This window comes from Aquarana catesbeiana, linkage group LG03, assembly GCF_042186555.1.
Source record: "Aquarana catesbeiana isolate 2022-GZ linkage group LG03, ASM4218655v1, whole genome shotgun sequence".
NCBI classification, from domain to species: Eukaryota; Metazoa; Chordata; class Amphibia; order Anura; family Ranidae; genus Aquarana; species Aquarana catesbeiana.
The window spans coordinates 550509318-550531547 of NC_133326.1; the positions used below are offsets into that span (position 1 = coordinate 550509318).

General features: G+C 44.9%; 1 protein-coding gene across 1 annotated transcript in view; it reads left to right on the forward strand.

The window, feature by feature from the left end:
- RAD52 (RAD52 homolog, DNA repair protein) overlaps positions 1-22230 on the forward strand; it is a 257504-nt gene that overhangs the window by 73442 nt on the left and 161832 nt on the right. The window contains 1 exon segment of the mRNA XM_073621619.1: positions 262-355. Coding sequence (XP_073477720.1) covers positions 262-355 — 94 coding nt within the window.

The following is a 22230-nucleotide window of genomic DNA, read 5'->3' on the forward strand; positions in this document are numbered from 1 at the left end:
TAATGGAAGGTGACTAGAGAAGGTTGGTTGGGTTCTGCTAAGTGAACAAGCCACCTAATGTTGTGAGGCGTATTCCACAATAAAGGAGGAGTTTCAAATGGATTTGATTTGTCTTTGTGTGTAATGACTAGGTAAGGATGTAAGCAGTAATGAGGAGGATGTTGCAGAAACTTAAACAATAGCTTCACTTGGAATGTAATTTGCGAAGAGCGGTTTGTTTTTTTCAGGATGCATTATCAGTGTATCTTTTTCTCTTATAAGGTCTGTTATATTGAAGGGCATCGAGTAATCAGCTTGGCGAATGAGATGTTTGGGTACAATGGCTGGTCGCACTCCATTACTCAGCAGAATGTGGGTGAGTTTCAATGACGGAAAACAAAAAATAGACATTCTTTCAGTTTTAAGAAATATATTCTGGTTATAATTCCAGGAACTATTTCTATAGTGTGTAAGCTTTTGTCAAACTCTGGATAAATCCCAATGTAACAACAGAACTTTCATTTGAATTTGCTGGACTTTGAGACACCCACCTTATCGGCAGGTTGCTTTGCCTGAAGCGGATCTGGCCTTTCAGTTGACACCTATGAGTGGTCTTGTTGGGTGCTAACTGCTTAAATCTTATTCTACAGTACCAGACACAGGCTGAGTATAACCCTAACCCACTCAGAGTCCTCAGTTTTTTGCTAGTGTCCTAAGGTGATGGACCATTTCTCTCCTACAGAGAAATCACTTAGCTTAACCACTTGAGCCCCGGACCATTATGCTGCCTAAGGACCAGAGGTCTTTTTCCAATTTGGCACTGCGTCGCTTTAACTGCTAATTGCGCGGTTATGCAATGCTGTACCCAAACGAAATTTGCGTCCTTTTCTTCCCACAAATAGAGCTTTCTTTTGATGGTATTTGATCACTTCTGCAGTTTTTATTTTTTGCGCTATAAACGGAAAAAGACCGAAAATTTTGAAAAAAAATGATATTTTCTACTTTTTGTTATAAAAAAAATCCAATAAACTCAATTTTAGTCATACATTTAGGCCAAAATGTATTCGGCCACATGTCTTTGGTAAAAAAAATGTCAATAAGCGTATATTTATTGGTTTGCGCAAAAGTTATAGCGTCTACAAACTAGGGTACATTTTCTGGAATTTACACAGCTTTTAGTTTATGACTGCCTATGTCATTTCTTGAGGTGCTAAAATGGCAGGGCAGTACAAAACCCCCCCAAATGACCCCATTTTGGAAAGTAGACACCACAAGGAAATTGCTGATAGGCATGTTGAACCCATTGAATATTTATTTTTTTTGTCCCAAGTGATTGAATAATGACAAAAAAAAAAAAAAAAAAAAAAATATTTACAAAAAGTTGTCACTAAATGATATATTGCTCACACAGGCCATGGGCCTATGTGGAATTGCACCCCAAAATATATTCAGCTACTTCTCCTGAGTACGGGGATACCACATGTGTGGGACTTTTTGGGAGCCTAGCCGCGTATGGGACCCCGAAAACCAATCACCGCCTTCAGGATTTCTAAGGGTGTAACTTTTTGATTTCACTCTTCACTGCCTATCACAGTTTCGGAGGCCATGGAATGCCCAGGTGGCACAACCCCCCCCCAAATGACCCCATTTTGGAAAGTAGACACCCCAAGCTATTTGCTGAGAGGCATATTGAGTCCATGGAATATTTTATATTTTGACACAAGTTGCGGGAAAGTGACACTTTTTTTTTTTTTTTTTTTGCACAAAGTTGTCACTAAATGATATATTGCTCACACAGGCCATGGGCCTATGTGGAATTGCACCCCAAAATACATTTAGCTGCTTCTCCTGAGTATGGGGATACCACATGTGTGGGACTTTTTGGGAGCCTAGCCGCGTACGGGGCCCCGAAAACCAATCACCGCCTTCAGCGTTTTTAAGGGCGTGAATTTTTGATTTTACTCTTCACTGCCTAACACCGTTTCGGAGGCCATGGAATGCCCAGGTGGCACAAACCCCCCCCAAATGACCCCATTTTGGAAAGTAGACACCCCAAGCTATTTGCTGAGAGGCATGGTGAGTATTTTGCAGCTCTCATTTGTTTTTGAAAATGAAGAAAGACAAGAAAAAACTTTTTTTTTTTTTCTTTTTTCAAATTTCAAAACTTTGTGACAAAAAGTGAGGTCTGCAAAATACTCACTATACCTCTCAGCAAATAGCTTGGGGTGTCTACTTTCCAAAATGGGGTCATTTGGGGGGGTTTTGTGCCACCTGGGCATTCCATGGCCTCCGAAACTGTGATAGGCAGTGAAGAGTGAAATCAAAAATTCACGCCCCTTAGAAAGCCTGAAGGCGGTGCTTGGTTTTCGGGGTCCCGTACACGGCTAGGCTCCCAAAAAGTCTCACACATGTGGTATCCCCGTACTCAGGAGAAGCAGCAGAATGTATTTTGGGGTGTAATTTCACATATTCCCATGGCATGTTTGAGCAATATATCATTTAGTGACAACTTTGTGCAAAAAAAAAAAAAAAAAAAAAAAAATTTGTCTCTTTCCCGCAACTTGTGTCGCAATATAAAATATTCCATGGACTCGACATGCCTCTCAGCAAATAGCTTGGGGTGTCTACTTTCCAAAATGGGGTCATTTGGGGGGGTTTTGAACTGTCCTGGCATTTTATGCACAACATTTAGAAGCTTATGTCACACATCACCCACTCTTCTAACCACTTGAAGACAAAGCCCTTTCTGACACTTATTTTTTACATGAAAAAGTTTTTTTTTTTTTGCAAGAAAATTACTTTGAACCCCCAAACATTATATATTTTTTTAAAGCAAATGCCCTACAGATTAAAATGGTGGGTGTTTCATTTTTTTTTTTCACACAGTATTTGCGCAGCGATTTTTCAAACGCATTTTTTGGGGAAAAAACACACTTTTTTAAATTTTAATGCACTAAAACACACTATATTGCCCAAATGTTTGATGAAATAAAAAAGATGATCTTAGACCGAGTACATGGATACCAAACATGACATGCTTTACAATTGCGCACAAACGTGCAGTGGCAACAAAATAAATACATTTTTAAAAGCCTTTAAAAGCCTTTACAGGTTACCACTTTAGATCTACAGAGGAGGTCTACTGCAAAAATTACTGCCCTCGATCTGACCTTCGCGGCGATACCTCACATGCATGGTGCAATTGCTGTTTACGTTTGACGACAGACCGCCGCTTGCGTTCGCCTTAGCGCAAGAGCAGGGGGCGACAGGGGTGCTTTTTTTTTTTTTTTTTTTTTTCTTTATTATTTTTTTGCTTTTTTATCTTATTTTTAAACTGTTCCTTTCATTTTTTTTTTTTTTAAATCATTTTTATTGTTATCTCGGGGAATGTAAATATCCCCTATGATAGCAATAGGTAGTGACAGGTACTCTTTTTTGAAAAAATTGGGGTCTATTAGACCCTAGATCTCTCCTCTGCCCTCAAAGCATCTGACCACACCAAGATCGGTGTGATAAAATGCTTCCCCAATTTCCCAATGGCGCTATTTACATCCGGCGAAATCTAAGTCATAAAATGCTCGTAGCTTCCGGTTTCTTAGGCCATAGAGATGTTTGGAGCCACTCTTGTCTCTGATCAGCTCTATGGTCAGCTGGCTGAATCACCGGCTGCATTCTCAGGTTCCGTGTTGAGACAGGAGAGCCAGAGAAAAACACGGAAGACGGTGGGGGGGGGGGGCATTCCCTCCCACGGCTTGTAAAGGCAGTCTAGAGGCTAATTAGCCGCTAGGATTGCTTTTACATGAAAGCCGACCGCTGGCTGAAAAGAATGATACCAAGATGATACCTAAACCTGCAGGCATCATTCTGGTATAACCACTCAAAGTTGTGAATGGCGTACCTGAAGACAAAAAAATGGTTAACAATAAAGCACAGTAAACAATAAAGTATAAATAATTACATACCTGAAAAACAAACATGATAAAACATAATAACAATAACAATAACAATAACAACACTGCAGAATAGAATACAGTAAAAAAAGAGCAGAACAATAGAGAGAGAGAATAGAGAGAGAGAACAATAAAACGACAACTATTTTTTTTTATTTTATATATATTTTTTTTTTTTTTTACACTTTTTTTGTAACTAACTTTTATAACTGTAACCGGTTCCAGGTTCGGGTCTCTCAAAATGCGATGGCATCTTGGGAGACCCTGTGAAAGTGTGCCTAGTCTGTGCAATGCTGTACCCTACGCTAATACTCAACTAGTGTATGGTAGCGTTCAAAACATTCACCAATGCAAAGACCAGGATTGTCAGGACAGAAGGGACAATAATAGCGGGTGTCACGTCTATATCCGCGTTTGCTGCAGACACAACATCTTTTTGGGGGGGGTTCGTTGGGTAGGGGTACTCGGGAGCACATAAAAATGCCTCTCATGCAGCCGACTGCATTTCGTTGGGGGATGTGAATGGGGGAAGTACGGGCGCTGCAGAAGTGGTGGGTTCCCAATTAGGATTGGCGAATGCAGCAGGAAGGGCACTATGGGCACGACGGGCCTGTGTTTGTCTTTTTGGTGGCAGCGGGACACTACTTGTGCTTGTCACCTCACCAGCTTGAACTGCACTTATGGGACTCGCCACGTCACCAAGTGTTACTGCAGTGCTGGTTTGACTACGACCGGGGTGTACTAGGCCGCTGGTGCTTGCCAGTTCAATAAAAAGCTTCCAAAAAAACTGTTAGCGATCGCAGGGATCAGGCCTGACTCTGCGAACGCTGCAGTAATGCGTTTAGTGTTTTGTAAGTGACAGTGATCGATCGATACTGCACTTGGGTGGGCTGGACTGGGCCGGGCGGAGGGGCAAAACGCAGGTGCTAGCAGGTATCTGGGTTGATCCCGCTAACACTGCGTTTTTGGGAACCCTAAACTGCTGGGGACGCTAGTATAGATCTGATCTGATCGGATCAGATATTGATCCGTTCAGATACTATACCACTAAAGGAGGCGTATGCTGCGTGCGTGGGTGTTAGCGGTACTGGCGCTAACCTGACGCTGCCTGGGGCCGGTGCTTGCTAGTTCACCAAAATGCTACCAAAAAAACTGTTAGCGATCGCAGGGATCAGGCCTGACTCTGCGAACGCTGCAGTTATGCGTTTAGTGCCTTGTAAGTGTCAGTGATCGATCGATACTGCACTTGGGTGGGCTGGGCTGGGCCGGGCGGAGGGGCACAACGCAGGTGCTAGCAGGTATCTGGGCTGATCCCGCTAACACTGCGTTTTTGGGAACCCTAAACTGCTGGGGACGCTAGTATAGATCTGATCGGATCAGATATTGATCCGATCAGATACTATACCACTAAGGGAGGTGTACGGTGCGTGCGTGGGTGTTAGCGGTACTGGCGCTAACCTGACGCTGCCTGGTGCTTGCTTGCCAGTTCACCAAAATGCTACCAAAAAAACTGTTAGCGATCGCAGGGATCAGGCCTGACTCTGCGAACGCTGCAGTTATGCGTTTAGTGTTTTGTAAGTGACAGTGATCGATCGATACTGCACTTGGGTGGACTGGGCGGAGGGGCAAAACGCAGGTGCTAGCGGGTATCTGGGCTGATCCCGCTAACACTGTGTTTTTGGGAACCCTAAACTGCTGGGGACGCTAGTATAGATCTGATCAGATCAGATATTGATCCGATCAGATACTATACCACTAAGGGAGGCGCATGCTGCGTGCGTGGGTGTTAGCGGTACTGGCGCTAATCTGACGCTGCCTGGGGCGACGCATATCACCGCCGGGCGATCAGGGGGCTAAACCTTTATTAGGTAATAAACGGCGGGTGCCCTGACACTATAAAAAATAAACGAACTAACCTGCGTCACCCGTAACGGTTATACGGTGATCAGTGGTGAAAGGGTTAACTAGGGGGCAATCAAGGGGTTAAAACATTTATTAGGTAGTATATGGGGGTCCCTGTCACTATAAAACGCTGACGGCGAACCTAAATATTTACCTCACTAACTAGCGTCACCAGCGACACTAATACAGCGATCAGAAAAATGATCGCTTAGCAACACTGGTGACAGGGGGTGATCAAGGGGTTAAAACTTTATTAGGGGGGGTTAGGGGGGTACCCTAGACCTAAAGGGGGGTAATATTCACTGTCCCAACACTGTAACTGTCACAAACTGACACTATGCAGTAATCAGAAAAAAAAAAAAAAAAAAAAAAAAAAAACCTGCTGGTGTCAGTTTGTGACAGGGGGGGGGGGTGATTGGGGGGGGATCGGGGGGCGATCGGGGGGGGGATCGGGGTGTTTTGTATGCCTGGCATGTTCTACTGTGTGTGTAGTGTGTTGTGCACTCACATTGATGTCTTCTCCCCTCGGCGCTGGAACGGAAAATACCGAGCCGAGGGGAGATGACATCATTTCCTTTGCTGCTGTTTAGCATACAGCAGCAAAGGAGTGTTCCCATTGGCCGGCGGCGATCGCGAGGGGGGGGCCACGAACGGATGGCCTCCCCCTCATCTCGGATCGCCGGGGAACAGAACGGGACCGCTTCGGGCACCGGGGGGGGGTCCGATCGGACCCCCCACCCGCGAGAGGCAAATCACGTACATGTACGTGATTTTGCCTGCCCGTGCCGCCTTGCCGACGTAAATCGGCGTTAGGCGGTCCTTAAGTGGTTAAAAGTGTAACAAAAGGAAAACTTTTTTTTCTAACTTCATTTTGGAAGAGGGGTTGTAACCCTTCACTTCCTGTCCTATAACCAAAACGGGAAGTGAGAGGAAATCCCTCCAAAATTAGGGAATTCCTGCGAGTTACCAGGATCACCAGAACTAGCATTCCCATTGGAAGATTTCCCCTCTAGTAGTGTTCTGATTTCAACCCAAAATTTGGGATTTTCTTTTACTTTCATTTTCGATGACAATGGTAAACAGGACAAATAGAGATAGTAAATCTCCCTAAGGAGGGCTCAGACACTGTTAAGGACTGGCAGGTGTTCTAATCCCTCTCCACTCTATCCAAAACTAAAACAAAAGTTTTGTTACATTTTAAATATTTTTTTTTTTTAATTCTTTGATTAACGAATTTGACTCTTGAATGGGCTTCACTGTCTACTAATACAACTGTAGTAGCAGTGCATCCAGATTGGTGCAACCTTGATAAAACCTTGGAAACTGTACCTGGACCCCATGCTGTAGGCATAGTCTGTAATGTTGCTTCAGACACTGGTTCCTGTATGGGCACTTACCTTGGCACTTGGTGCAACGTGTGTAGTTAGCCGTAGGGTACTATACAGGTCCATGGTCCATTCCTATGAAACCCAGACCCTGAAGACCCCTTCAGGGGTATACGCAAAGTGATGGCTGAAGCCTGGACCCTATGTAGAGACCGGCAATGTGGACAGGTAATACAGGGTCACCCTCTATCTCTGACCATTGCTGTGTTTGGAATGTATTCACTTTACAGTGTAAACATGGCAAACTTGGCACTAACCGCCTCTCAGAGCTTGGCATCAGGTGGATGACCAGGTGTTACATCACACCACAGGTCGCATATTTTACAGACACTTACGCCTATACTTTTTTATAAGGTACCCAGTCGCATCCTCCGTCCTTTCGACCACAAGGACTTTGATACAGGATGGTCTTCACTTGGGTAGCTGTGTACTCTTTCTCGGACACACTTACCCTATATCCCACATCCTTCTCTATGAGTACCCTGTAGGTGAATACTTTTACCTGTACTTATGGCAGAAACCAGGTGAAAGGGGGCCACAGCAAATGCTCCTGCAAACATTTGTTTTGCTGAAGGCCCGCAAAATACTCAACTGCAGAATTACATTGCTTCCCTTGCACTAGAGCAAAACCCGTTTTTAACACTGGTCTTTGCATCTGATTCTAGCTCTATCTCAGAAACGCCTACCTGACTAAAGCAGATGTTTCTGCAACAATGTCACAATTCCTTGGACAACTAACAGCTTTAATAGGGCCATCACTTTCCATGGTTCAAAAACGCCAGGGTCCTTTCCCAACTCCACCATGTCTACCTGAATCCGATCCTGATAGGCAGACATAGAACCAGAGATGGCTCTTCCTTTACAATTTGTGTAGTATACAGTCCCCTAGGACAGACTAAAGATTATGATAGATGAGGTAACTTAAATAGCATTGAAGCGAGAGGTTTTAATTATGAGTAACTTCAACATGCCTGACATTATCTGAAATGTAATAGAGGCACTGAATTGGGTTCCTCTGAAACAGTAAAGCGGATGAGGGAGCGAGCGGCTCCGCGGGAGGACCGGGCGGCTTGGGCGGGTGAGAGCAGGCTAGGTGTGAGTGGGGGCGGCTGCCCAATCAGCGAGCCGGCGTGCAGGGGAGCAGAGAGATGACATCATCTCTCACTGCCCCGCATCCCTGCAGTAACTGTTCAGGCAGTGTGGGCAGCAGAGAGATTACATTATCTCTCTGCTGCCTGATCTGGGACAAGGAAGAAAGAGGCAAGCAAAACACCACCTTAGCAGCTATGTGACAATCCGCAAGGTGTGTCAGGTGACGTGGCAAGTGACAATCATCAATGTGTGGCAAGTGACAATCCGCATCTGGTGGCAGGTGATGTGACAATCTGCAGTGTGTGGCATGTGACGTGGCAAGTGACAATGTGCAAGGTGTGGCAGGTGACGTGGCAAGTGACAATCCACATTTGGTGTCAGGTGACGTGGCAGGTGACAATCTGCATCTGGTGGCAGGCAAGTGACAATCCGCAATGTGTGGCAGGTGACGTGGCAAGTGACAATCCGCATCTGGTGGCAGGTGACGTTTCAAGTGACAATCAGCAATGTGTGGCCGGTGACGTGGCAAGTGACAATCTGCATCTGGTGGCAGGTGACGTGGCAAGTGACAATCCGCAATGTGTGGCCAGTAACGTGGCAAGTGACAATCTGCAACGTGTGGCAGGTGACGTGGCAATTGCCACCCCGAGAAATTTGTTGCGGGCGGGCGGATGAGGGATCGGGCGGCTCCCCGAGCGGATGAGGGAGAGGGCGGCTCCCCGAGCGGATGAGGGAGCGAGCGGCTCCGCGGGAGGACCGGGCGGCTTGGGCGGGTGAGAGCAGGCTAGGTGTGAGTGGGGGCAGCTGCCCAATCAGCGTGCAGGGGAGCAGAGAGATGACATCATCTCTCACTGCCCCGCATCCCTGCAGTAACTGTTCAGGCAGTGTGGGCAGCAGAGAGATTACATTATCTCTCTGCTGCCTGATCTGGGACAAGGAAGAAAGAGGCAAGCAAAACACCACCTTAGCAGCTATGTGACAATCCGCAAGGTGTGTCAGGTGACGTGGCAAGTGACAATCATCAATGTGTGGCAAGTGACAATCCGCATCTGGTGGCAGGTGACGTGGCAAGTGACAATGTGCAAGGTGTGGCAAGTGACAATCCACATCTGGTGGCAGGTGACGTGGCAGGTGACAATCTGCATCTGGTGGCAGGCAAGTGACAATCCGCAATGTGTGGCAGGTGACGTGGCAAGTGACAATCCGCATCTGGTGGCAGGTGACGTGGCAAGTGACAATCAGCAATGTGTGGCCGGTGACGTGGCAAGTGACAATCTGCATCTGGTGGCAGGTGACGTGGCAAGTGACAATCCGCAATGTGTGGCCAGTAACGTGGCAAGTGACAATCTGCAACGTGTGGCAGGTGACGTGGCAAGTGACAATCCGCAACATGTGGCAGGCAAGTGACAATCTGCAACATGTGGCAGGTGACGTGGCAAGTGATAATCCACAATGTGTGCCAGGCGACGGTGGCAAGTGGCATGCTCAGGGCTCCCACAGATTCTGCATTATGGTGAGTTGAACCATTAAATTTTATATTACAATATATTAATAGAAATAACAACCATGGTGCTGGGATAATTGAAGCGCCAACACCAGCCATTTCCTCGATAAATTGCCCACAAAAGAACGTATTTTCTGGCATTGCCCCTCCCGAGACTAGACTCTGGATCCGCCCCTGTTTGCGATCAATTGTCTAATGTTGTGGTGGGGAAAATTTTGGATTCTGGTGACTACTAATGTCTTTTGGTTTGGTATCCAGCACTGCAAATATACGAAAACAAAACTTTTGATTTCAAAAGGACAGATTTTGCTGAAATAGATGAATTTCTAAAAAATGAATTAAAAGGTTGGAGTAAGACAACAGGAGTCAGTGGACACTGTTAAAGTCTACCATTCTGGCGGTAACTAGATTACAGTGATTCCTGGGAACAGAATGTGTAGCTCAGTGCGGGTCAACTTTCTTGATATGGGGGGCCTCAGGTGCAGCCCCCAACATCACCAAAGGGCCACACATAAAATTCAGTGAATATACACTATCAGCGACAGCAAACACACAACAGGATCTAGTCAGACTATGAGCTTGATACAGGATTTTGTCTGAGACTATGGACATGATAAAAAAGATGGTCAGAGACTGTGGACATGATGCAAGAAATGTCAAGACTGTGGACATCATGTAAGGGATATGACCAGAGACTATAGACATACTACAGGAGATGTTCAGACAATACGAACATGCTATAGGCCTTTTGGAGATTGGAAACATGCTTTAGACCGGGTTCACACTATCTGCAGCCTCTGCTCACAGCAGGGGGTTCGGTGAGTCCCTGTTCTCTGTTTTTTTTTTTGCCTAAATTCGGACCTGAAATGGAGCCAAAGACTTTCAGGACCCTTTTTCGAGCTGGTCACAGACTCCTGTCATGCGAATTGGATGCGTTCAAAGTCGCATTGTCCGCATCCAATTCACATAAGTGTGAACCCAGCCTCAGAAGAAAATCCTAAACTGGAGACATTATATGAAACTGCTAAAAATCACTACTATAACAGTGCACTAGGAAAACACAGATTAGTGTTGTTAGGGGCCCCGAGGGCTGCACAAAAAGTGCCAATGATAAATAGAGAAGTATATAAAAATGTATGTGGCAGAGGATTGCACGCCATTGTCTATACATAATTTCATGTGGCTACATCTGTAATATAGATCTTTCCTCACTAATTCTATTTCATGCCACTCTCTGTAAATTTGGGATGATCTCAACTACTCTGGGGGACGTCTATCGCCACCCCTACCACTATTATTGATCCGACACAATCCCGTTTTTGACCCTGGTTTTGAATCACTGCACGCCTTCAAACAATGGAGTACCCTAAAAATTACTCTGTCACGCTCGTGTCCATCGACGGCATAACATCTTTTACAGACCCTCAAACATCCCACCATTTTCCTCAGGCAGGGTTGTTCTCATATTTGCAAGTCAAGCATTATGTTTCCTCCACAATTTGATTATAAAGAAATAAATTGACTTTTGCCCCTTTTGAATCAAAATGTCAAAATTACCTTCGTTCTCTGAGAATGATCTCCCTTCTGTACAATTTATTAATTCAAATATATATGTATACAATTTAACTTCTCTAAATTTACTGTGGAAACGATTCCTTGTGTGACTGATTGGGAAAAGGATCTGGGTACATTTGGAGCACAATGAATGGGACCCAATTTGGCACACCACCATGTTCTGCACTCCGGATGCAGCCGTGGTTGAGACTAACAATAAAGTCCTTCTTAGCTGGTATGTGGTGCATGTTAGATCCTCGTCAGCTCCGATGTTCACCCGACCTGCTTTCATGGATGTTCGAACATGGGCACATTCCTTAAAGTGATTGGAAAGTCTTGTTTTTTTTCTATAAAAATAACAAACATGGTAAACTTACCTGCTCTGTGCAGTGGATTTGCACAGGGTAGCCTTGATCCTCCTCTTCTCCGATCCCTGGCTAGAGCTCCGTGCCCCTCCCTGCTGTCGAGTGCCCCCACAGCAAAAGGCTTGCTATGGGCGCACTCGAGCTGAGTCACAGCTCCCTGTGTCCATTCAGACACGGAGCCGCTGCCTGGCCCTGTCCTCTCTCTTTCCTGATTGGCTAACTGACTTTGATCGAGAGCAGCAGGAGCCAATGGAGCTGCTGCTGTGTCTCAGCCAATCAGGAGGGAGAGTGGACATCGCTGGACAGAGATGGGGCTCAGGTAAGTATTAGGGGGTTAAATAGAGAAAATGATTTTGCACAATATTTTAGTGAATAAAGGTGAAATTAATAACTATAAATTGTGCATCCAGTGTGCAAGGCATACAAACCTCTAAATAGTAGTGTACTAAATGATGTGGCATAAACAACACTCACTATAGGGACAAAATTGTCTCACATGTATAATGGATGCTGTGAATCCTCATATATAAAGAGAAAAGCTTAATATGTGCAAAGCAGTGCAATATGACCATGTGTGCTGATAATACCGCAGTGAAAGGTTAAATTAAAAATACACTAAAATAGATAAATTAAAAAATATATAAATAAAATGCACAGTTGGAATAATGAACGTGATTCAGTCCATGAAAAACAATCAGTTATAATGGAGAGTCTCTTATATGTGGGATTTGGAAGATAAAAGGTTCTCTAATCAGTAACTGGCTGATGTTAAAGTGTGGTGAAATGACCCATTAAAACTCCATGTAATGTCTTCTGAGTGTGGTCTCGCAGAACTCTCACCTTCAAACTGATGTATATTAGCATGAAGAATAGGTTGTTGTAATTTCTAGTGGGTTCTGTCAGTGAAGTCCTTAGATCTCTCCCTTAAATTCCTCCATCGATATCTCCTCCTCTGTGACGGTGCTCCGTACACCCCGAGGCTCCGGTGTTTTCCTTCTCGGGGCTTCCAATCCGAAGGACGTTACGTTGAATCTCAGCACAATCGCAGCACAAAAATTTCCATAGGCGAAGTTTAAAAATTTCTCCAGGTTACCAGTTTTGAGTTACAGAGGTGGTCTAATGCTAGAATTATTGCTCTCGCTCTAACGTTTGCGGCGATACCTCACATGCAGTTTGAACGCGGTTTTCATATGCGCGCGAGACTTACGTATGCGTTAAATTCTGCGCGCGAGCTCGGCAGGATGGGGCGCTTTAAAATTTTTTTACTTGAATTTCTTCTTATTTATTTTATTTTTTATTTTTACAATGTCCTTTTAGAAAACATTTTTGGGTCAGTTTAATTCCTATAACAGGGGATGTAAACATCCATTGTAATACAAAAAAAGCATGGCAGGACCTCTTAAATGTGAGATCAGGGGTCAAAAAGACCTCAGATCTCATACTTACACTAAAATGCAATAAAAAAAATTCCCCTTTAAGACCATTGGGCGGAAGTGACGTTTGACATCGCTTCCTTCATACAGTGGTGTGGAGCCGTGCAGGGGCCATCTTTCCCTCTGCATCCAGCCTGTGAGGGAGGAGGACCCAAACGTCTCTGCCGCTACCGACGGCTCCGGTAAGCGGTGGAGACGACTGTAGGGGGGGCCTTTCCCGCCATCGATAAGTGATCTTGCGGCGAATCCGCCACTGAGACCACTTTTATCTGAAGAAGAGGTCAGCGAGGAACGGTATTCCTCACCGACGTACAACTGCGGCGGGCGGTCCGTAAGTATTTTAGTCGTTAAAAAAAACACGATTTCGATTCAACCCGACTTCATGATCTTAATCCCACATGTCCATGATTCATGTAACAAGCGCAGAAGCCGTTCTCTGCTCAGAGCGGTCAAAAAAGAAAAGCCTGCAAAGTTTGCACTGAGAGATAAAAAAAATTGCATCATTTGGTTCTTTTAGATCAAAGGGATGAAATTCGGTCTGTAAATGACGTCAGTTTAACCACTTCAATACAGGGCACTTATACACCCTTCCTGCCCAGACAAATTTTCAGCTTTCAGTGCTCTCACACTTTGAATGACAATTTAGGCCAGGTTCACACTGGTACAACACGACAGTCGTATAACTGTGGATCCGACTTTGCCCTGCGACTTGAAGTCCGACATCCGTCCGACTTTCATGAACGGGGATCTGACTTAAATCCTGACAATGCCAGGCACTTTGTGTCTGGTATGAATCTTTAGGGGGAACTCCGCGCCAAATAAAAAAAAACAGCATGGGTTTCCCCTCCAAGACCATACCAGACCCCTTGGTCTGGCATGGATTTTAAGGGGAATCCCGATGCTGAAAAAAATGGCATGGGGTCCCCCCAAAATCCATACCAGACCCTTATCCCCCCCCCTGGAACTGTACCAGGCCACATGCCTTCAACATGGGGTGGGTGCTTTGGGGGCAGGGGGGCCCTGCGCCCCCCACCCCAAAGTACCTTGTCCCCATGTTGATGAGGACAAGGGCCTCTTCCCGACAACCCTGGCCGTTGGTTGTCTGGGTCTGCGGGCGGGGGGCTTGTCGGAATCTGGAAGCCCCCAGATCCCCAACCTATGTGAATGAGTATGGGGTACATTGTACCCCTACCCATTCACCTAGAAAAAGTGTCAAAAATAAAACGCAGTACACAGGTTTTTATACTTAATTTATTAAGGCAGCTCCGGGTGTCTCTTCCGATTTCTTCTACCCTCTCCAGCTCTTCCCTCCTCCGCTGATGTCTGCCTCTGCCGGTTCTTCTCCCCTCTCTGCTTCTCCTTCGCTGTCTGCTGATGTCTTCTAGCCCTCTCCGGTTATTCTCCCTCTGTCCGCTGTCTTCTGCCTCTGCCGGGTCTCCTCTCTGAGCTGTCTTCTCCCTCTGTTCTTCTGATGTTGCCTCGATGTGCTCTCCCGGTGTAATGCCAGAGCCGCCATGTGCTATGACTTATAAAGCCATGGGGCGGGGCCATCCGGTGATGTCACAAGACCCCACCCTTTATGACATCACCACCCCATCATGCCCCGGGCAGTGATGTAATAAGGGGGCGTGGCCTCTATATGATGGCACTGGATGGCCCTGGCCCATGTTTTTATAAGTCATAGCACACGGGGGATCTGGTATTACACTAGGAGAGCACGTCGAGGCAACGTCAGAAGAAAAACAGGGAGGAGACCTGGCAGAGGCAGAAGACAGGGAGACGAATCGGAGAGGGCTCAGAAGACCTAACTGGAGAGGGGAGAAGAACTGGCAGAGGCAGAAGACATCAGCGGAGGAGGGAGAAGAGCCGGAGAGGGGAGAAGAAATCGGAAGCGATGCCTGAGCTGCCTTAATAAATTACTTTAAAAGCCTGTGTACTGCGTTTTATTTTTGACACCTTTTTTTAGGCGAATGGGTAGGGGTACAATGTACCTCATACTTATTCACATAGGGTGGGTGGCCAGGATCTGGGGGCCCCCTTGTTAAAGGGGGCTTCCAGATTCCGATAAGCCCGCAGACCCCGACAACCAACGGCCATGGTTGTTGGGAAGAGGCCCTTGTGCCCATCAACATGGGGACAAGGTGCTTTGGGGTGGGGGGTGCAGGGCCTCCCCCTACCACAAAGCACCCACCCCCCCATGTTGAGGGCATGCGGCCTGGTACAGTTCCGGAGGGGGGTGGTCGCTCACGCCTCCTTACCCCCTTTCCTGACCTGCCAGGCTGTGTGCTCGGAAAAGGGTCTAGTATGGATTTTGGGGGGGACCCCACATCCTTTTTTTCCGGCGTGGGGGTTCCCCTTAAAATCCATGCCAGACTGAAGGGTCTGGTATGGTCTTAGAGGGGGAACCCATGCTGTTTTTTTTTTTTTTTTTTTTTTTTTTTTTTTCGGACCAGTTAAGACGGCTCTCATAGGGAAACATTGATTTTCACACGTCATGTGACATGAGCTCCCAATGTCGGAGCTTTTGTCGTACAAGTGTGAACCCGGCCATAGTCATGCTACACTGTACCCATATTACATTTTTATCATTTTTTTTCTCAAAAATAGAGCTTTCTTCTGGTGGTATTTAATCACTGCTTGTTTTTTTTTTTTTTTTTTTTTTTGCGCACTAAGCCAAAAAAGAGCTAACGTTTTGAAAAAAAAATAAAAAAATTTTTTAGTTTCTATTGTCAAATTTTGCAAATAAGTCCTTTTTCTTCATATATTTGGGCCATTTGCTACATATCTTTGGTAAAAATAACCCAAATTAGTGGATATTATTTAGTCTGTGTGAAAGTTATTGAGTCTACAAGCTATGGTGCCAATTATTGAAAATTGATCACACCTGATGTACTGACGTCTCATTTCTTGAGATACTAACAAGCCAGAACAGTACAAGTAACCCCCAAAAGAACCCTTTTTGGAAAGTAGGCAATCCAAGGTATTTAGTAAGAGGCATGGTGAGTTTTTTTAAGTTGTATTTTTTTCCCACAATTCTTGGTAAAATAAAGAATTTTATTTTTATTTTTTACACAAAATTGTCATATTAACAAGTTATTTTTCTCACACAGCACATGCATGCTTGCAATTACACCCCAAAATACTTTCTGCTACTCCTGAGTATAGCGATACCACATGTGTGAGACTTTTACACAGCTTGGCCACATACACAGGTCCAACATCCAAGTAGCACCTCCAGGCATTCTAGGAGCATAAATTAAACATCTAATTTCATTTCTACCAATCACATTTTTGAAGGCCCTGGAGCACCAGGACAGTGGAATTGCCCATAAAATGAATCTATTTTGGAAAGCAAATGCCCCAATGTATATTCCATGAGGCATTATGAGTGTTTGGAACGGGTCATTTTTTTCCCGCAAGTTTCCAGAAAACACAAACTTGTCAATAACAAATTTCTTACACATAGCATGTACATAGCAAAAATGACACCCCAAAATACATTCTGCTACTCCTCCTGAGTATAGCGATACCACATGTTTGAAACTTTTACACAGCCTGGCCACATACGGGGGCCCAACATCCAAGTAGCACCTCCAGGCGTTCTAGGAGCTTAAATTACACATATAATTTTCTGACTACCTATCACTCTCTTGAAGTCCCTGGAGCAACAAGATGCAATGGAAATACCCACAAAATTACCCCATTTTGGAAAGCAAATACCTTTAAATACCTCACGGTATATTCTCTGAGGCATTATGAGTCTTTTGAACATGTCGTTTTTTTCCACAAGTTTTTGTAAAATGTGGGGAAAAAATTTAAACTTATTTTTTTTTTAACACAAAGTTGTAAATTTATAAGATATTTCTAACATATAGCGTGTACATAGCAAAAATGACACCCCAAAATACATTCTGCTACTCCTGAGTATGGCGATACCATGTGTGAGACTTTTACACAGACTAGCCACATAGAGAGGCTTAACATCCAAGTAGCACCTCCAGGTGTTCTAGGGACATAAATCGCACACGTAAATTCCTGCCAACCTATCACATTGTTGAAGGCCCTTCATATTTCTAACACATAGCATGTACTGTACATACAAATTACAATCCAAAATACATTCTGCTGAGCAAAGGGTAAACAAAAGATTACCCGTGGTTTTAGTAGTGCAGTGGTCCACAGAGGAGAGCATCTGAGCAGGCAGGAATGTGGACAGCGACAGCAAAATTGGCAGCAGGCAGGAATACTGTCCATAGTCAGTACAGGTAGAGATATTGTCAGTACAGCCAAAGTATTGGTCCAGGCAACGGGCACATGGTCCATAAAAGGTCCTGGGTCAGCACAGTCAAAGTATTGCTCCAGGCAGTAGGCAGGACCATCAAGCTTAGGACCTCGGTCAGGAAAGAATGGGGACGGGGTGGAAGCTTCTCCCACCTAAATCGCTTTGAAGCCTCTGGACTCCAGACCCTCTACTGGGAATTACAAAACTAAGAGAAAACCAAAAACTGTTTTTCTCAACTCGGAACACTATTCTGAAACCCCTCACATATGTGAGACCCCTGTGTAGCAGGGTGAAACATCAGTCCAAGTGGCAGGCAAAAACATGGTCAACAGGTCGAGGTCAGTGCTGGTAAAAGGCAGAAATAGATAGTAGGCAGAGGCACAGTCGATACAGTCCAGGGTCAGTTCATGTGAAAGGCAGAAACATGGCGGATAAAACAATGCGGACGGCAGGCAGAGGCATAGTCGATAAACAGGCCAGGGTCAGTTACATGGAAGGCAGTGATATGGTTGATTGAGTTACCAGGGAAATAATCAGCACAGAAATTGAAAATGGGAAAATGGCTTAGAAATATGAATAGAATAGAAAATAGGCTAATCGTTTATGAGAGTACGATAGTGTCTGAAGCATTCTCCGATGCTTAGGCCAGGTTGGGAGGGACATTGGGGACAATGGAAACTGTTTTTTTTTTTTCCTAACCCCTCTTTTGCTGCACACGCAACATTTTTTGTGGCGTTGTCTTCCGGTTTCTGATGGTGGAATATTGTCAGGGAAATGGCGCTCATACAGTCTGCTGACACAATCAGAGCGAATGCTTTCTGGGGAGGGATCCTTGCTGATAGATCAGGGCAGTGACAATATCTTTGATAAATTTGAGGAAGGTATTGGGTATTTCCGTTGATTTTTGATAGGTGATGTATGCATTATAAATAGTAAAATGGAAAAATTAAATTGCGACTTTTTTTATACCAGAAGAGGGACTTTTGTGTTGATAGATAGGGCTGCAGCTGGACGGGACTGTGTCTTCTGTGAAGTTCCACTGAGGTGTCATTGTGGATAGTGGACATGATGTACACATCTTTCCTATCCCTCCCCTTCACGGCCAAAATTTCCTCGTTTTTCAGGCTTGCCGATTCCCCCTCTTTGTAGCCTTGTGGTGACTAGACGCTGTGGAAAGCCCTTCCTGTTTTTTTTTTTTTTTTTTTTTTTTTTTTTTTTTTTTGCTGTACCGCAGGCCAAAGTTTTCTGAAGGTATAGGTCATGGAAAAGGGACAAATGTAAATGTGATACCCCTTTTGTAAGAGTGGGAATGCCAACTCCCAGACAATTTTCCTACTTATTCCAATGTACATTGGACACTTAGGGGGCTGGAGCTTGGAGGCTTTGCCTTCGTACACGCGAAGGGTATTCGCATATCCAGTGGAGCTTTCACAGAGCTTGTTGAGCTTTAATCCGTACCTGGCCCTCTTACTGGGGATATACTACTTGAATCCCAGCCGGCCTGTGAAATGGACCAGGGATTCATCCACAGAGATGTTCTGGTCAGGGATATAAAGTTCGGCAACCTCTTAGAAAAAAAAATCAATTAGGGGGTGAAATTTACACAATTTATGGAAGTCGGGGGGGGGGGGGGGGGGCACTGCGAGTTATCACTGAAATGCAGGAAGCACAGTATAATGTATAGCGTGACCTGAACATGACAGCTGATAAAATTGGCATGTAGTGGATGGGGTTGGTAGACCAATATGCATGCACTTCGTTTTTTTTTTTTATTTTTTTTTTTTTGTGTGTATGTTGAGCGTAAGGCCTAAAAAGGGGAATTGTGGCTGACCCTGTGCTAGAAGGCAGGCACAATGGGTTTGTGAAGGCATCCGGAAGATGGGTTTGGGCCCTGATTCTTTGGATCTGGCGTGAAATTTTAGCGCTTGTACTGGGCCTTTCCTCCTTGGGTCTATCGCTGTTGGCATTTGCCGATTGGCCATTGGGGTGTCTGACACTGCTGGCAGCTGCCTGATCTTCAATCTTCTCTTCGCCTGGAATACTTGGGTTTGATGCTAGACAAATCCCAAGCAATAGTCTTACTTTTAGGGAAGAAACTGCTTTCTATTAGAGCTCAGACTCGGGATCAATAAACCCAAAAGCAAACATTTATTATACTGCAGCTTACCATTTCTTAGATGTGATGGCTGCATTACTTTTCTTTTTAGGACTTTCTTTCCTTTTTTTTCCCCCCGTGATCCTCCTAGCAATTATGTTTTTTTTTTTTTTTTTCAACAAAACGAGCTGTCCTACAGATCTAGCAGTTAGACCGTTGAGACAAACCATTTACCACTGACAAGAAACTAAAGAGATTGCCTCAATCAAATTAATCTAAGAGTAGGGGTGGGTACCATCATCCATAATATTGGATTTTGGAATATATACATATACAAAACACATTACAAGTACCTGGGGCTGCCCCAAAACATGCCCATGGTAAATAAAAGGACTATCTTGGTACCCAAGAAAAAGGCGATGATTATAATTAAAATAACAACCGTGCATAGTTCATACAGAGGATTTCAAAAAGTTGGTGAACCCCTGACAAGGGTGCTTACAGTGATCATCTTTTATATATTAGATGTAAAATCCTTATCTCAAAAGGAAAGAAAACTATTGCTGTAAGTGAATATAAGGTATTAACTAGAGTCTGGCTTCAATTTGTTAGTATATTTAAATCTGATAATTCATCTAACACTTTGCTCCTGACAATGTTGCCGAATGGTGCTCCCTGTGCGCTTTCATTCAGAGTGGTGGCACTAAAACAGGGGGAGGGCTATCAGCCAGATCACCAGGTGAAAACAGTGGGAAAAAGCCTTAAAAAAATGCAGCCACCACATACATTTAAAGGCCAAAGAGTCACCCTTCTGTGAGATTCTCCATGAAAGTTCTAGGTCTCATGGTAGCCTTTTCGAGGCTGTCCTATTCATCTAATTTCTTTTGAGACCTCTCCAACACAGCATCTTGTTGGCATGGAACAAGCAGACTCCTTCTCATGACCTACCCATGCTCCTGTCCAGCCAAGCAAGGAAATCCCTAGCTTGGTGAATCTACAACCCAGCCTTTACAATGGGGAAGTCTTTTTTTCCCTTCCTTCTCACTGAAACGTGATAATGACATATGCCAGTCTTTTAAGTTAGAGTAATCCAGTCTCACACAGTTCAAGGAACATGGTGATCCGTGGAAGCCAAGCTACCCATCAGCATCCAGGAGCTCTGAGCAATAAAGGTGGCTCTGCAACACTGGACTTCTGTTCTGCAAGGACACCCAATCAGGATGCAATCACACGCCACAGCTCTGGCCTACATCAACCACCAAGGGGGCACCAGGAATCATGCAGGCTTGAGGGAAGCAAGCCAGATCATCTTTTGGATGCAGAAACATTGTCCAGCGATATCTGCTGTTCATTTCCCAGAAGTGAACAACTGGAAGCCAGGTTACCTCAGTCATCACTGCCTGGACCAAGGGGAATTGGCCCTTCACTCGGACATCTTCAACTCAATGTGTTGGAGATGGGGGACTTTGGACATGGGTATCCTGGCCTCCAGATTCAACAAGTTACCTCTCTTTGTGGAAATGACCAAGAATACTGGCATCAGATGCCTTGATAATTGCTTAATTTCTATTTAGGCTGATCTATTGCTTCCTTCCTGTGGAAGGCACAAAATAAAGAGCATGAAAAGAAACTGGCATCTTCATTGCATCAAACTGGTACAGAAGAGCTTGATACATAAGACATACTTAAACAACTCCTAGCCTCTTCCTTACAGCCCCCTAGCCTCATCCAACCTGCTTTTGAGTCACTAGCTTGAACATCATGGCTTTTACAGCCTATATTTTAAGGGAAAGAGAGATCCCCCGAGTCTATTGTTCCTACTTCACTAAAACCAAGAAGAGCCACTTCCAGAAAGAACTACTACTGTACCTTGAAATTCTTCTTTGCCTGGTTTGAGCAGTCACTTAAAGAGGGAGTCCCGCGAAAATTTTTTTTTAAAAGTCAGCAGCTACAAATACTGCAGCTGCTGACTTTTAAAATATGGACACTTACCTGTCACAGGGTCCAGCTGATGTTGGCACCTGAGGCCGAACCGTCCCTCGGTCCACGGATGCTGCCGCCGCCACCTTCATTATGGGAATCAGGAAATGAAGCCTTGCGGCTTCACTTCCCAGTTCCCTACTGCGCATGCGCGAATCCCGCAGAGCAATCTGAATGGTCCGTGCTGTCTCTGGGACCCGTGTGTGTCCCAGCAGACAGCGAGACGGGAAGAGGCATAGACTCCCGTGGGAGTCTATGCCCGGAAGTGGGTGCAGATACCTGTCTTAGACAGGTATCTGCACCCCCCTCCCCCCTGAAAGGTGCCAAATGTGACACCGGAGGGGGGAGGGTTCTGAAAAGCGGGTGTTCAATTTTTGTGTGAACCTCCGCTTTAAACCCCAGAGATTACTCTGTACCTCGCAATTTGGCCTTCCTACAATCAGGACTTAACCAGAACTTAAAGCACTCTGAAAGCACAGATTGTACATTCTTTTTTAAAAAATTCTCGGTCTCGATATCCCTGGTCAAAACCTTTATTTAAGGTCTATCTCTAATCATCCCCCTTTACGGCACCCTGTGCTTTGTTGGGTCCTCAATCTGTTTCTCCCTGTCCTGCAGAAACCACCCTTTGAATCCATAAAGGATAACCTCATAGATAATCTCTCCTGCAAAGTGACCTATTTGGTTGCTTTAAAATCGTCCGAAAGTG